Source organism: Gavialis gangeticus, unplaced genomic scaffold, assembly GCF_001723915.1.
Source record: "Gavialis gangeticus isolate Ggan-Ray unplaced genomic scaffold, GavGan_comp1, whole genome shotgun sequence".
NCBI lineage: Eukaryota > Metazoa > Chordata > Crocodylia > Gavialidae > Gavialis > Gavialis gangeticus.
Window position 1 is genome coordinate 18,199,805 of NW_017728996.1, and position 15,851 is coordinate 18,215,655.

The 15,851-nt window shown below is 53.7% G+C and overlaps 1 protein-coding gene across 5 annotated transcripts; it reads right to left on the minus strand.

Moving 5' to 3' along the window:
• On the minus strand, positions 1-14,697 carry PLIN1 (perilipin 1). Of its 5 annotated transcripts, none has more exons than XM_019504080.1 (9): positions 13,932-14,697; positions 11,500-11,616; positions 11,176-11,374; positions 9,807-9,889; positions 9,052-9,316; positions 7,911-8,098; positions 5,886-6,035; positions 4,338-4,571; positions 1-1,690 (listed from the first exon to the last, which is right to left on the minus strand). In XM_019504080.1, exons 1-9 carry the CDS (start codon positions 13,974-13,976, stop codon positions 1,298-1,300), a joined length of 1,674 nt encoding a protein of 557 aa, XP_019359625.1. In that variant the 5' UTR covers positions 13,977-14,697; the 3' UTR covers positions 1-1,297. The 5 variants fall into 5 exon arrangements, with proteins under 5 accessions (XP_019359625.1, XP_019359628.1, XP_019359629.1 ...); XM_019504083.1 differs by having other exon boundaries at positions 1-145; positions 13,932-14,694; XM_019504084.1 differs by having other exon boundaries at positions 1-139; positions 13,932-14,693.
• Between the last annotated feature and the right edge of the window lie 1,154 nt (positions 14,698-15,851).

The window sequence follows — 15,851 nt, forward strand, 5'->3', positions numbered from 1 at the left end:
GCAGCTCTTGGAGCTGATTTAATGTAGCCACCTTCAGAATTTGGGGGGGAGAGTGGGGGTCACAGCTATCTTTTCCTGTCTCTCCAGTGCCAGGATCAGCCAGTCACTCAGGACCCATGTATGCACCAGGCAGCTGTCCCTGAGACTCACATGGAAGAAATGAGCAAGCCATGTAGAAAGCAAGTGGGGAACATTTATTGCTGTGAGAAGTTGAAGAGCCAGTGGCCTTGATTAGGGGGCTTCAAGTTGAACACAGGTCCCTGTCACAGCTGCCACCCACACAAGGTCCATGGCTGATTACGTCTGTTGAAGAAGGATCAGCTACAAGCAACCAGCCTCTCAGTGCCCTCCCTTTTCAGCTCTCGCTCTCTGGCCTTCTCCACTCTCTGTTTCCTCTTTTCCTCCTCTGGTCTCTACTTGCTCCATTTCTCCCTCTTCTATGGGCTACTCTGCTCTCCTCCAAAATAAGTTGTTTCTTGTTATGCTTTCCTGCTCATTTATGAAACCACCTCTAATTGGATAGCTGTCAAAGCCCCATCACAAGCATGAGGGGCCCCCTCCCACAGCCTGTCTGCTTCATTTACAGGGTAGTTTGTGGGATAAATGTCTCAGGGCCTATTTAACTATGATAACCAACACACTCTTGGGAAAATCTATTTTTGTTAAAGACCCACCGCGTAGTTTGTTAAATTGGGCCTAAGAGGGCTCACAACATATATCTGAAAGCCCAAACTCCTTCATCAAACACGGTACAGACCAGCCATTGTATTCTTGATTTGGCTACTGTAAAATAACAGAATTTGGGGTTTGGAGCCTTTTCTGATTACTTCTTCTTGGAAGAAAGAAGCAGAAATGGCATGGCCCCACGTGCCTCACCGGGGTGGGATGCATTTAAGAGACAGGTTGTGATACAAACCAAACCCTTGCTCTCATCTTACCTCCATTTTCACTGCCCAGCAGGTCTCCCTACTAGGTCGGCCTTTGTTTCAGTTCAGTTGTCACAACAATGCAGAAACTTGGCTTCACAACCACACTGCTGTCAGGGGAGGGATGGAATAAGCACCTTCAAACTCAATCTTCTTCTGCCCTTGCACTGTACCCGACCCTAGTTCCAGAGGTGACAAGCAAGTCCCCATCCTCCCTAGGCACTGGGAGAGAGCACATCTGGGAAATTAAACTGGTAGGATCTTAATGCTAAATCCAATGCCACACTGCTTGCAAGGGGAAGAATAACATATAGTGGCTGTAGGCTGGCATGTGCTAAGCAGGCAGCTAGCAGGCTCAGGAGCCCTCCCACTCAGTCTTTCTTGATGGCTGTGCTGTAGAGGCTGCTGTAGTGAGCCCTGGTGTAGACGGGCTCTGAACAGAAGCGGTGCGAACCTTCGCTCACTCTCCGGCTGCTGTAGGGGAAGAAGGTGGATTTGCGGGAGATTGTGTATTCAGGCTCGAAGGCCAGGGCCCGATGCAGCGTCTGGCGCTGAAAGGGGAATGGTTGCAGGAAGAGGGGATCCTCAAGATTCAGGAAGGAGAGGGGATGGTGGCCCCGGCTGGCCCGCCACTCAACTCTCAGCAGGACCTTCTCCTGGGCCAGGGGAGTCTCTGGCTTGGACCTCTCCTCTCTTTTATGCAGACCAGGGATGGGTTTGCTCCCACATGGAGTCTCTTTTTCCTTCAGCTGAAGCCTGGGGAGCTGAACAGCAAAAGAGTGCATGCATTAACACCCCCTCAGCCCACAGTGAGGGGCCCCTTCACTGCCAGCTGGCTACAGCCTGCCCTGCCCCAACCACCGCTTTGCCCCAGGCACTGGCTGATGGAGGGGGCCTGGATACCCAGGAAACAGCCACATGCTCCTGTCAGATCTATGCTGAGGCAGCATCAGAGTTGGGACTCATTGGTGTTCACAGCCCCAGTGCATTGCTCCCACTGACCCCTCTCTCCAGAGGTGACTCCATTTTACTGGTGCTGCAGATGGAGGGAAGGTGCTAAAGGAAAACAAGGATGATGAGCAACTCTAGCCTTCCATCTTGCCCCTCCTTCCCTGACTGCTTCTCGATGAAAGCCCCCTGTTTGCTAGCAGAAATGGAGGAGACCCAGCCACCTGCCCCCACTCCCCCTGCCAGGCCCAAGCTCCTCCTCCCCTTGGTGGGTGCCCAGTGTCAAGGGGTCATAATTGCCATCCCAAAGAGGCCTCCACCTGGAGCATGCTGCCCAGGGGGAATTAATCCTTTTAGCTAAATCCCTGTGCACCAGGCAGGGATGAGATGGCTTTTACTGTAGTTAAACCCAACCCACACAAACAAAAAGGCTGGGAGGAGGCTGGGGAGCTGGCGCAGGGACCTTGGGGGGTAAGGAATGCCAAGACTGCAAAGTATGGCTCCTGCAGACGCCCTCCCTGGCTTTGCAGCATCCTCCCTGCTTCCCCCCAGCACAGTGGGAGATGGGGGCAGCCAGACCAGCCCCACCAGCCCATTCTCTCGGCAAGGTACTCTGTGGGATGACCTCCCCTCCTCCCATGCATTCCTACTCACAGCTGACTACCTCACTGGTCACTTTAGGTCTCTCAAGCTACTGAACCAGAAGGAAAGCAGAGCATGGTCAGAGCCACCAAGGATGAGGTGGACCAGGGGCAGGTCCTTTGGTCTGAGCAGAGCTTGGACGCAGGTCTGGCCTGGCAGCATTATCTCCAGGCCTGCCTCTGGTTCCAGGGGACTTTGATATCTTCTGTTCTCAGGCCTAAGCCTCTAAGTGACTTGGACCTGCTTCTCTGACCCCCAAAGGACTAAATTGGATTGGCTCCCTCCAGCTGCATTCAGTCTCCAGAAAAGTTGCACCAGAGGCAGGGAGAGGCAACACATCAGCGGGAGAGCACTGGGAACCTTGACTGCCCATCTAGGAACAGGCCCATTTGACCCTAGCTGCACAGGCCTTGGTTTCTAGGGGTTAGGGCCCATTCACTTGGAGTTTTTCTTCCTGCTGTGATGGAAGATGTAGAACAGGTAGTTTTGGTGTGCATCTGCTCCTGGGGTCTCCTCCCAAAGGCAAAAGCCCTCCTTGACTAGGGGGCATATGGAGTACCCAATCTGGGGCAGGAGTTCATAGTCACAGGGACAAAGGCTGGGTAGGATCTGCCCTGTATTTAACATGAGCCATCCTGGAGCTCACAGAGAGCTCAGGTGCAGCATCTCTATGGGCGGTCTTTTCTGTGTAGGGTAGGAAAAGCTGCTCATGAGGCCAGTGTTACAAAGAGCAGCCAGACAAGGGCAACCTCCTGCCCTTTCCCAACAAACTGCGCTGGCAGAACCCTGGAGAATTATGGGACCCCAGATGCTTTGGTTTCTCGCCGACATTTTGAACGACCTCCACATGCAAGGAACCCCCTTGTCCATGGATTCCCATGGGCTCCCTTACAAACCATGACCAGTTAGGCACCTGCCTGATGCCTGCCACATCGCCGGGGCTCAGCTCTGGGCGCTGCAGTCTGAGTGTCTATGTACCAACATGCTGATCTGATCATGCCACTGTCACCCTTGATGGGATCTTTCCACTTCCCTCCCTTGCAATCCCTCTCTCCTCTCCTTCCCTCCCTCCAGTTCAGGGTCCTGGTCTATGCTCCTCAGTCCCTCCTGCCTTTCAGTGGAAATGTCTGCAGCTAGAGGCAGCCTGACTCCAGACAGGTCCTAGCAGGGGGCAGAGAGAGGAACACAGCGGTTATTCATGGGGCAGTCTGTGTCTCCATGGACACATGATTAATGTCCAGGGAGCCCTGGGAGGGAAGCAGGAATCAGCTCTGTGTGTGTGTGTTTGCAGGGTGGGGGTCCTCTCCCTGAACTTTCACCTTCCCAGGAATTTCTCAGAGGCGGAGATCTCAGAAAGTCTGAGAGCAGCACCAGTAAAGGACATTAGCAGAGCCATGTGCACGGAAGCCAGGATCAGAATAGTAGGGGCTGCAGGCCAGGGTTGGGCTGCCTCACAGCACCCTCCTGCACCATGTCCAGTGTAGGCAGACCCTGGGGTCCATCACTCATGATGCTCCCCAAGACCAGGGAAGACTCCAGCCTCCTTCCCATGGATCGTGCGTGTTCTGAGCAAAACAGGCTTGGGCTGGCAGTGAGGCCAGCACTGCAGGGTCACATCTCTTAGCTGCTAGAGGGTTGCTCACTCTCCAGAAAGGAGGCCCAACAGGGAAGGGCTCCAATCCGGGGTGGGGGAAGGGGCAGGTCCCAGGCCATGAGAGGCTCTGGCCAGATGGGTGGGAACATTGGCCCCAGACGCCTCATACAGTTCCCCTCTCTCCTGCAGTGCAGACAAACAGCTCTCTGAGTACAGGATAAACTCACCGGCATGTAGCGGGACAGGATGCCCGAGGCATTGCGCAGGGTTCCCCCCACAGCGCCCACCTTCTCTCTGGCTATGGAAGCTGCTTTGTTGGGGGTGAGCTGGAGCAGTCCCACAGCTGCATCCCATGTAGCAGAGGGGACCTTCTTCATGCTGGAGATGGTGGAGAGATAGGCAGCTTGCAGTGTCTGGGCCATGCTGCCTACCAAGCTTGGAATCCCGCTGCTCTCGGCTTTCTGCAAAGAGAAACCAGCCCAGCCACTCCAGTCAGTGCGAAGCACGGCCCTGTGGGAGAGCTGCAGGCCCCAGGCATCCCCTCTGCTCTCCAGCCCTATCCCATTACCCCCTCTGCCTCTGAGTGTGCCGTCCCCAGCAGCACAAGGCTGTGCGGAAGGTGGGGAGCCAATGTCACTGACTTTGCTGGAGCCACGGCAGCACTGAGCAGATTGCATTTCACTGGCTCCTCACTCTCAGCCTCCAGAGACCAAGCTGCCTGTCTCCAGGCTGAGGCTACCTTTCCATCTGTCTGACTCCCCCCTACAGCACTGGGAGTGGGGGCAGAGGTGCAAGGTGCTGATCCACACCCCCTGCTGGCAGTTTCCTTTCTTCCTTGTCCCTTGTCCCAGCAGACCAGTTTCCACTCCAGCAAGCCCTGAGCCAGCTTTTCAGTCCCACTCTGGCAACACAAGGCATCTGCAAAGCCAGTGGAGCCAGCCTCCAAGTGTCCCTTGGCTCTCAGCACTGCAGTTGTGGCTCTGCACCACTACGCTCCAAGTCCTGAGTGCAAGGGACACCCTCATGCAAAGGGGATGTCAGCAAGGTATCCTGACACCCCAGCCACCCTGCTCTGATCTGCGCGGTCCCTCAGCAACGCAGGCAGCTAGCCGGGATTTCAAAGCACACCACAGCCCTGTTGGGCACCGAGCACAGTTCAGACAGACAAAAAGAGGCTGGATCTCTGTATCTGCCTGGCACGGAGATTGCCACCTCCCTTTTCCAGGGGGAAACTGTGGGACAGAGTCACTCCAGCTTCTCTACCAGCTGAGGAGACCACAGGGACTTAGGTTTCTGTCACCCTGCTAGCACAAACCCTAGGACTGCAACGTCTCTGTGGCAGATGCCAGCAGAGGGGCTGGGCTGCCTCTATGGGGAGGAGGCAGGGATGGAGGAGTCTACCAGGGTTTCTCAGCCTGGTTCCTGGAAATATATGGCAAAGGGACACAGTCGAGGCAGGGGCACAGAGCAACTTCAAAACAAAACCAGTTTCACTTGAGGTAGTGTTATCTAGCAGTGAGCACAATGCTGGTACCTAAGTCTCCTGAGTTCTCTGCTCAGCTCTGTTAGCAAATCCCTTTGGAGGAGGATCCTGTCCTCCCCCAAAGCCTCAGTTGTTCCCCAATGGCCCAGAGCCCTGAGGGGATGTGCTATGAGCCATCACAGTTGCCTTGACCCAAGAACATGGCTGGGGGGGGGCAGGGGACTGTAGGACCCTTCCCTGGTTGCCCATTGAGCCATGTGGGCTGAGCTCACAGCTCTGCTCATCTTCGTACCTCTCTGTCTTCACTTTCTTCTTTCTTCATCTCCTTTGGCTGCTGTTCCGGCTCCTTGCTCTGCCGCCTGCTCAGCCAGCCTGAAGCTGCATGCTGCACATCACTCAGGACCTGCTGGGCCTTGGCTGTGCTCTGCTTGGCCATACCACCCTGCAGAGGGAGCAAAGAGCCACTGCTCATAGGGGGGTTCCCCTGGCCAGGCTCCCACCTCACATCCCCTCACACTTGCTACTGGTTCCCAAGCCCAAGTGTTTTGCAGCTGGCTGTGGCAATGGCAGATGGGCAGGAGGAAGAAGAGAGGTCAGACTGCCCCCACACAGTGCCTGGCTCTGAATTCCTGCAGGAAAGCTAAGCACAGCAAAAAGTCCCTGGTCCAGAGTCAAGGATGGGGCAGCTATATTAGGGTACACTATGACCCCAGGTCTTTCCATGTCTCAGCTTCCCTGGTGCTCCTGGCCCAGCACCTCAGGGGCTGCGGGACTGTGGCTTGTGAGGCTCAGGCACCACCACAGAGGTTGAATTCAAAGTACCACACTGGCTCTCTCAGTCCTGCTCCCTCTGCCCCCTCGGGGTGGAAAGTATAGCACAGCTGTGCCTCAGAAAGGAACGCCATTGAAGCAGCAGGGGTGTTAGGAGACTGAGACATTATTCCTGGGATGAAATCAGGCCAGGGCCAGGGCCAGAGCAGATGCCTCAACTCTTCTCAGAACATCCACCCTGGTCCAGGACTTTAGGGGTGTGACATGATGTCAGGAGGGCCAGAGGAGGCATGCACATGCCTAGGATGGTGGCAGAGAGGGCTCTGGGACTCTAGCAAGCCTGGGAAAGGCTGCCTTAGCACCAAGGGAGCTTCAAGGAAAGGCGAGGTGGGGGAGTCTTCCTGCTCCTGACGTTATCAGTGTTTCCGCTGGGCTGTTTGCTCTGGGAAGGAGGTCACATCAGGGGCATCAATCAACAATATTCATGTAGAGCCAGCTAAAAATAATCTATCTGGGCCAGGGTTTTATGTGTGGTGATGCCACAGAGGATACAGGGGCCATGTCTTCAGGACCCTGGCTGCCTGGGAGGATTAAACAGCTGGCAGCAAAATATGGGCCAGAGGGACTCAGGGGCTGGGGCCCACTCACTCTTAATCTGGAGCATGGAAGAAAACCATTCATAATAGTAAGAACCATTACTCCCTTTAAAATGCTCTAAACCAATGGTTTTCAACCTATTCTCTTTTGCAGACTAAAAAAGTTTCAGTGGAGGTGCAGACCCCTTGAATTGTGTGAGTATTCACAGACTTTTGATTGATCATATAGTCAATTTGATTGATCATCTTTTGCAGACCTCTTAGGCAAAGTCTGCAGACTCCTGGGGTCCAAGGGCCACAGGTTGAAAAACACTGATCTAAAGAGTCAAACTTTGAACCATGCTGTCCCACCTCCAGGAGAGGGAAGTGCAGGCGAGGCCTCAGCAGTCAGGAGGGCACAGTGAGGCCAGACACTTGGGTTACATTCCTGGCCCCAACATTATTAGTTGTCTCACCACATTACCCAGGAGCTTCAGACCTGTGCCCAGAGCAAAAACCTCAGGCACTTGACGAATCAGCTCCCAGGCAGCCCACTGTAAAAGAGAAAGAAAAAGCACATCCTACCCCCCAGAGGACCACAAGGCTGAACTGAATAAGAGCACTTGGAGCTGCTCAGGAACAGCAATATGACAGCCAGGCAGATGTATTCCTGCTACTTTACAGTACTACTGGTCTCTGGCAATGTAGCCCTAGGAACTATTTTGGAGATGGGGTTTGTGCTGTGCTTTCTGCCATGTAGCAAGGACACACTGCACCTAGAGCTAGTCTAAGGCCTGCCTTAAACTATAGCTATTGTTTGTGTGGCTTGAGACACAGAGGCTTTGTACAGAGACGGGGGTTGGCCCCCATTTTGAGGATGATCAGACCAGGGGCAACCTGTTGCTTGATATCCCCACAAGACATGGCAGCAGGCTCAAGGCTGCTGGGATGTGCGAAGCAGGGGAACTCACCAGACCTGGGATCCACAGGGCCAGCTCCTGCCCCTTGGCTTTTGTGTGCTGGATGGCTCGGGCAGCCTGCTGGTAGGCATGGTAAGAGACAGTGCTGGCCAGAGTGCCAATCCTGTGGAGGGTGCCAAGCTCTGGCTGTACCTGGGAGGCCATTGCCTTGGATCCTTGTGCCGCTGCAGGCTTCTGAGCTAATGGCAAAAGGGCAGAGCAACACGGGAACAGGCTGGTCACCAGTACAGAGAAAAGCACACACGGCCTGCTGATGGCTCTGCACCCCCTGCCCATGGGCAGCTCTGCTTGGGACTCCCTCATTATTCCAGTCTTCCCTGGGAAGATCCCCAGGCTCTCAACAGCCACTGCCCTGGGGCTCCAGCATTTGTGGGGCAGGTCTTGGCATTGAAGTGGCCCTGACTCTCCCAGCCAGAGTGAATGCCACGCTACTCAGTAATGCCCTCTCCCTCCTGACATTTCAGAAGCACCTTCACATCCTTCCACCTGCCCCCATCCTCCCTGCCTAGGGCTGTGAGTTACTATACAGTGCTGGGAGAGCCTGCCTCTGACTGGGATGACAGGGTCACCTTGTGGGAAGATCAGCAGCTGGTTGGAGACTCTGCTGGGTGCCTGCATGTGGCAGACACAACCCAGGTCACTCCCTGACCCTCCTTATCAACCCAACAGGGATACAAGGGGGCAGTGTTTGTCACCTAGGGGTGAGGGAACCATTGTCCACCCAGAAAGGGGGAAGGTATTCAGGATGCAACCCCTCCCCTTCCAAGCCTCTACCCCAGCAGCAGCACTCCAGCCAACTCTGCCTGCGCCACCCAGCCCTGACTTGCAGTACCCCTTTCCCCACCCCTCCCTGCCAATCAGGTCCTGCAGCCCTCACCCGGTGCTGCCTGCACCCCAGGCCTGAGAACCGTCCCCTCCCCCCCGTCCCCTTCTAATCCTGTGCTGCATCCTCAGTAACAAGCCCTCTTGACTCTGCTTTGAACAGGGCAGAGCCTCCAGCAAAGCTGTTTTCATGGCACTCAGATCTGACCTTGGGTCTGCCCAAAAGGAAAATCTGCCACATGAGCCCATGGCACCCAGCTCCTCCCCGGGGCATCCCTCTCCCCATATGCCCTTAGAGAGGTAGGGCTACCTGGCTGACAGTCCTCTTCTGGTAGGAGAAATGCCACCAGCTTCTCCAGCTTCCCTAGAGCTGTGTCTACCCCTGTGGCTGCCATCTGGCTGACCCGGCTGCTCCAGGCATATTCTGCTGTGCTTGTTGCTGTGCTCCTGGTCAGCTCATAGCCCTCAGCGGCCAGCCCCAGGATCTTGTCCAGGGTCCCCAATACAGAGCTGCCAATGGTGCTCTTAGCACTTTGGAGAGGGGTGGAGATAGAGTCCTTTAGCTCGGACGCAATCTGCAGCAGGACAGATGGAAGAGACCCTGATGCTGTGCTCCAGTCAGCTAGAGGGGTCTCACTGTGGGGAGGCCACAGTGAACAGTTGGGACGAAGGCCCAGACTACTGTGGAGATAGCTAGAGCAGCTCTGTGGGGAGGAACACCAGCCCCTGTCTGAAGGGGCACAGAGATGCCTGGGGGACAACAGGTTGTAGGGAACGCTGGCCTCAGGCGCAGCTGAGCAGGTGTGACATGACCCTGCTGGTCAATGCCTTATGCTGACCCCAGCCCACATCCCCACGTTCACCCCTCACTGGGTGACCCTCAGGGGCTTGTTCCTCAGGGCTGCACTGTGAGCCTCAAAACAGCCCTACAGTGCCCAATTACTGCTCCTTGGCTTCAGGAACCCAGGGTACTGTCCCCAGTCCCAGAGAAATAAAGCCTTCCTCCAGTATGGCAGTGGAGTGGGCAGAGGGTGAGTAGGGGTAGGGCCTGAGTGTCTGACTCACCTTCTCCACTGGATACTGGAGAGCAGGGATCTTCTGCTCCAGGTGATCCAAGCCCCGGCAGGCCAGGGTGTTGGCAGCACTGACTGAACCAGACAAGGCATGGACATTAGCTTGGTGGTTGGGAGCGTGTTCAGCTCCATGAGAGGGTGCAGTTGGCGGCAGCCTCTCCAAATGTGTGGCCCCAGAGCTGTGCTAAGTGGTGGTACTGTGATGCTAGAGGTGCCATTTTCAGAATGGCAAATTCATATGGTTTAGAGGACTAGTAAGCATGGAGGGTAGCCTTAGTACCCCTTCCCCTTCACCCAATCCCAGGGCCCTAGGGAGGCACGTAGGACATGCTTGGCTCCCTTGGTCAGAGGTGGCCACCTGGTTAATCCTCTCTACAGTCAAGCAACACCAAAGGCCCAAGTCTCTCAAGACCTTCAGTCCTTACCTGAGCTGGGGCTGGGCTGTGAGAAGGTGAGGGCATGTGGGCTACTAAGAAAGAGGCTTGCCTGGGTAGCGGCTCTCTGAAAGGAGGCTAGAGGGGTCTGGAGCTTTGCCGCTCTCTGGCCATGGCTTTGGCAAGTCACAGCCATGAGTTGAGGGAAAGGTAACCAGGAATAACTAAAAGGAGGCAGTGTTCAGGACTCAGGCTGAGCTTTGCATTCCTTCTCCTCACTTACAGGCTTTTCCCTCTAGTGTGGGGGAACCGGGGTAAACTAGGAGCTGCAGATGAGACCTTGTCCCAACCTTCTCTGCTTTTTCCCCAGTTCATTCCAGATGGGGTTCTCCTTTGGAGGAGAGAGGCTAAGCTAAGGGTGTTGATAGGCCTTGCTGAAAAAGGCTTGGTAAAGGGAAGCCTGGCTGCCAGCCCAGATTACCTTCTGCTGTTCCAGCTTGTCCCTGGAGGAAGGACTGACCCTTGCTTTCCCCCTCCATAATGGGTACAGATCTCTACTGACTTTTATTAGCCCAGCCAAAGCTTGCAACCCAGGTCTCACCTACCTAAGAATATGTGAGAAACACTTAGGACATTTGTGACTGCATTCATGTTCCAGGTGCTCCCAGGCATGAACCCAGCCCTTCCCTCTGCACCGCCCCCACCTCTTTCAGCAAGGTGTCAGGGTTACATGTGCAAACAGGGCCAGAGCTGTTAAGTGACTTGCCCCCAGCCATTGAAGAAGTAAAGCAAGGCTATACAACCAGACCTTCCTGGATCCCAGGCCTGTGTGCTGGCTGTAAAGTAGCATCACCCAAAGGCAGCCTTGTTTTATAGGCAGGGGGAATTTCACAGCCTCAGCATCCCAGGCAATGGTAATCCCTCACTCCCTTCTCCAGCACCCTGCATCCTCCTGCCCCACAGCTGGAAAGATCCCGACAGACTCACACTGAGGCTCCAGTCTGCACACCATGGGCTCCATGCTCCAGGCAGCCAGCGAGCTAGCTCCCTGCACGCCCTTCTCACAGGCCTCACACACCGAAGCCACGAGGGGGTGTGCCTCTTTGGTGCTGGCATATGTCCTCTGAAGGCTTTCTCGGGTTGAACTCACCACTGGAAGCTGCAAGACCCTCTGCAGCACATTCTCCTGTGTGTGGCAAAAAGAGGGCATGGTAGGGGGCTGGGCACACTGAACAACCAATAACATGGAAAAGGGCATGTCAGTGGCCCTGTTCATTTAGCAACAACTGCACAAGTCCCTCCAGTCCTTACCACTGCCAGGCCCACAACTCCCACTGCAGAAGGGCATGAAGCAGACAGAAAGCAGTGCTTGTTTGACCTGTGTCTTCCTGCACTCATTGGGACCTTCCTCTTTACCTCTAGCATTTCCTGTCATCAAAGTGCAAGGGAGAGATAAGAACCAGGAGAGAACAGAAGTGAAAGGGACAATCTGTAAAGACTCAAACCAGCTCCACACTGTGCAGAACTGTCCCTTGAGCGCCTTAGAGACAGCATGTCTGAGGGGTAGGGCACCATGTATGCAGGTCTTTGAGCATGGTCTGGCTTGGGTGAGCTCTGTGGGAAGCCCAGCTGGGCTAATTATATTAATTCTTAGGCATAAGCACAGCTCAGATTTGAAAGCAGTGTCAGAACGTTGTTCCTAGGTGAAGCAAGGATTTCATGGTCATACGAACAAGGAAATCCCTTAAGCTCTTCCTGTCCCTCTGCCCCCCATCTAATTTAGATGACAACATAGTGTATGAAGCTATTCATAGATTCATAGATGTTTGGGTTGGAAGGGATCGCAGAAGATCATCGAGTCCGACCCCTTGCCCTGGGCAGGAAAGAGCACTGGGGTTAGATGACCCCAGCTAGGTACATTGTCTAGCCTCCTCTTAAAGCCCCCCAAGGTAGGGGAGAGCACCACCTTGCTTGGAAGCCCGTTCCAGGTTCTGGCAACCCTTACCATAATAAAGTTCTTCCTGATGTCTAACCAAAATCGCTCTCTGTCAGTTTGTGGCCATTGTTCCTAGTTACCCCAAGGGGTACCCTGGCAAACAGAGCATCTCCTATTCCTTGCTGTCCCCCCTCAAATGAATTTGTAGGTGACCACAAGATCACCTCTCAGCCTTCTCTTGCAGGGGTGAAGAGATCCAGGTTCCTCAATCTCTCCTCATAGGGCTTTGCCTGCAGGCCCCTAACCATATGAGTGCCCCTCCTCTGAACCCTCTCGAGGTTGTCCGCATCCCTCTTGAAGTACAGCACCCAAAACTGGACGCAGTACTTCAACTGCGACCTGACCAGTGCCGCATAGATGGGAAGTGTTACCTCCCTGGACATGTTTGTCATGCATGGCAAAGTGTGGTTAGCCTTGTTGCGCACTTCGTCACATTGGCGACTCATGTTCATCTTGGAGTCAACTATGACTCCAAGATCCCTTTCCAATGCTGTGCTGCTGAGAAGGTCACCCCCCAGCCTGTAAGTGTGTTGCTGATTCCTTCTCCCTAGGTGCGGCACTTTGTACTTGTCTGTTGAACTGTATCCTATTCTGTTCTGCCCACTTTTCCAACCTATCCAGGTCCACCTAGATTCATTCTCTATCCTCTAGTGTGTTAACTTTACCCCATAATTTGGTATCATCTGTGAATTTGGGCAGACTGCTCTCCATGCTCTCATCCAAGTCACTGATGAAAACATTGAACAGCACAGGTCCAAGGACCAAGCCTTGTGGGACTCCACTGCCCACATCTTTCCAGTTCAATATGATCCATCCACCACCACTCTCTGGGTGCGACCCCTAAGCCAATTTGCCACCCATCTGACTGTGTAATCATCTACTTCACAGCCGCTCAGTTTATTTATAAGAATAGGATGAGATACTGTATCAAAGGCCTCCTTAAAATCCAAGTACATGACATTTACCTTGACTCCTGCATCTTAGCATTTAGGTGTTACAAAGAAGGAGGGTCATTACAAAGAAGGAGCATCAGGATGTTACAAAGAAGAGGGTTATTCCCAGTTGCCTGGATTTGAGGTGTTAGCTGGGCTCATCATCTCTCAGAATGGTGGCTCTAAAGTGAGCACCGTTTCAGGACTGCATATTGCAAATCAATAGAAGAGGATGAGGTGATCACCAGGTGAGAGACATGGGGACAGTCTATGTCTGAGTTGTTGTCCCACTGGTGACCAAGCATGGTTATGGCTCTGTAAATACAATAAACATAGGAACTGATGGTATTTCCAATCTGAACTGGAACCAGCAATCATGCAAGTTCTTCAGTGGGGCAATTTCAGTGGCTCTGGTTATTCACAACATGACAGCTGAGGGTATGTAGCCCATGCTGCAAATACTGACAAGGTACTAACAACCAGCTAAGTGAGCCTCTGTTGTTGATAGGCAAATCATGGTTGTCAAGTGAGGACACACTTGAGATTGGTTCTGGACTCTGCACTATTGAGTTTCCAAGTTTGCTACAGGTGCTTGTTTCCCTCTGACAGATACACCTTATTGCTCCAGTTCCAGGTCTAATGAAAATATGATGCAAACTTTTTTTTCAATGAAACACAAGGCACTGTGATTTTTGGCTCAAACACTTCTTGGCAGCACCAGAAACCTCCTCCTCACCCCCTCAAGCTGGGGTGGCCCAGCTGAGGTCTATCACACCATCCATCTTTGGCTCTCCACCTCTTTCCTCTCCACTCACCTTGGCACTTCCATTCTGCGTTGTCTGATTCTTCTTTGCTGCCATCCTGACACATCAGCCTGCAAAGCAGAGTTCCCAGTGCTCGTTACAACACTCCGTTGCTCTCAGCCACCCTGGCAGCTCCAATGTTGTCTGGTGTCTCCTGACCTGCAACCCAGACTGGTAGGAGCAAAACGCTATGCTGAGGCAGCACGCACAACTGGTGGGTGGGACCTGGCATTACTTAACAGCTATCTATTTACCCAGTTACAGAGCAGAATTAGCAACTCCAGAAAAACCCCCTTCAACTAAAGAAAGGGTCTGCAACAGAGTCACAGAGACTTCAGCCCAGGAGAGGAGTGACAGGTGCTGCATGTCAGAGCGGAGATGTGCTGACTGCACTGTGGGGTGAGTTCCCCCACAGCAGGCATGTCCTGAGGAGCAGGAAAGGGGGCTGCAGGTCACAACTGAGGCGGACCAGCCAAATTGAGGGGGGAGGTCAAGGCTGGATTAGCTGGAGCTGTGGAGGGTCAGGGGGACAGAGAGCTGGCAGAGTTCAGGACTAAAAAAGCACAATCCCCTCCAGTGCCAGCAGTGAGTACCCAGAAGGCAGATCCCTGCTGCCTATCCCATCAGCGTAGCACAAAGTCAAACCCTATTCCAAGGCACCTCAAAAGTGTCCAGCACTGCTCAACAGCACTTCAATGCACACTCCACCCAGAGCATGCCCAAAGCACCCTGGGATGGGGCTCATTGCCATCCGCCTTGCTTCTAACCAAAGCACCCTCCAGATACCCCCATTGCCACCTGCTTTCCACATTAAATACAGAATAATTAAGGCAGAATCATTGCTCCAGATAATCCCTGCCCCAGTTTCCATAGCACGGGTAAGAATTCATGCAAGGCACGCGCGTCACTTGAGTACTCACAGAGTGGCAGTGAGATGCTGTCTTCAGCAGGGTGCCAGGAGCCAAGACAGTCTGGCAGTGCTCTGCCCTTGAGTGTATCCTCTGATACACATGAGTCTTGCCCCAGATGGTAACACCACAAAGCCTCACCTCCCAGCTGCATGGGTTTAGGAGCCTGTGAGTTGCTGTGGTAACTGGACAAACAGCTCACTTGAGTCTTATCAAATTCATAAAGCTGATGGCATGACTAGCCTGAAAAATCCCTTCTCTCATTCTCACTGCAGATCCCAGAGAATGAGATGCAGGGACTCCCGGGTCAGCTGGCCAGACCTGCATCAAATCTGATGCAGCAAAGAGAAATCTCTGAACTTTAATGCTTTAGAGCAACTGGCAGATAGAGAAGGTGGGAGATCTCAGGAAGAACGAGTCTTGTCTGGGTGGCTCTTGCCAATAGTTATAACAGATGGAGTGCCATACAGGTCAGAAATGTTCTATTAACTGTATTGCTATGGCACCTGGAAACCCCAGTCATGGACCAAGACCACACAGTGTTAGGTGCTGCACAAACACAGAACAATCATAGAATCATAGAAGTTGGGTCAGAAGGGACCTTGTAGATCTTCAAGTCCAAGCCCCTGCCTGGGCAGGAGAAAAACTGGGCTCAAATGACTCCAGCCAGGTAGGCATCAAGCCTCTTCTTAAAGACCCAGGATAGGAGCCAGCACCACTTCCCTTGGAAGTTGGTTCCAGCTCCTAGCTGCCCTGACAGTGAAGTAGTTCTTACGGATGTCTAATCTAAACCTCCTCTCCAACAACTTGTGGCCGTTATTCCTTGTTATGCCAGGGGGTGCTTGGGGAAACAAGGTCTCTCCCAAACCCTTCTGGTCCCCCTAGTGAGTTTATAGACGGTCACTGGGTCCCCCCTCAGCCTTCTCTTGTGAAGGCTGAACAGGTTCAGGTCCCGTAGTCTCTCATTGTAGGGTCTGCCCTGTTGTCCCCGGATCATGCGGGTGGCCCTCCTCTGGACCCTCTC

Bases quoted from the DNA above. Each gene is read 5' to 3' on its own strand.
- PLIN1 (XM_019504080.1), bottom strand. From the start codon at position 13,976: ATGGCAGCAAAGAAGAATCAGACAACGCAGAATGGAAGTGCCAAG. The intron at 9,317-9,806 runs GTGAGTCAGACA...GTCCTGCTGCAG, and splicing joins TCCAGTATCCAGTGGAGAAG to ATTGCGTCCGAGCTAAAGGA. The intron at 6,036-7,910 runs GTGAGTTCCCCT...CTCCCTCTGCAG, and splicing joins CCCTGTGGATCCCAGGTCTG to GGTGGTATGGCCAAGCAGAG.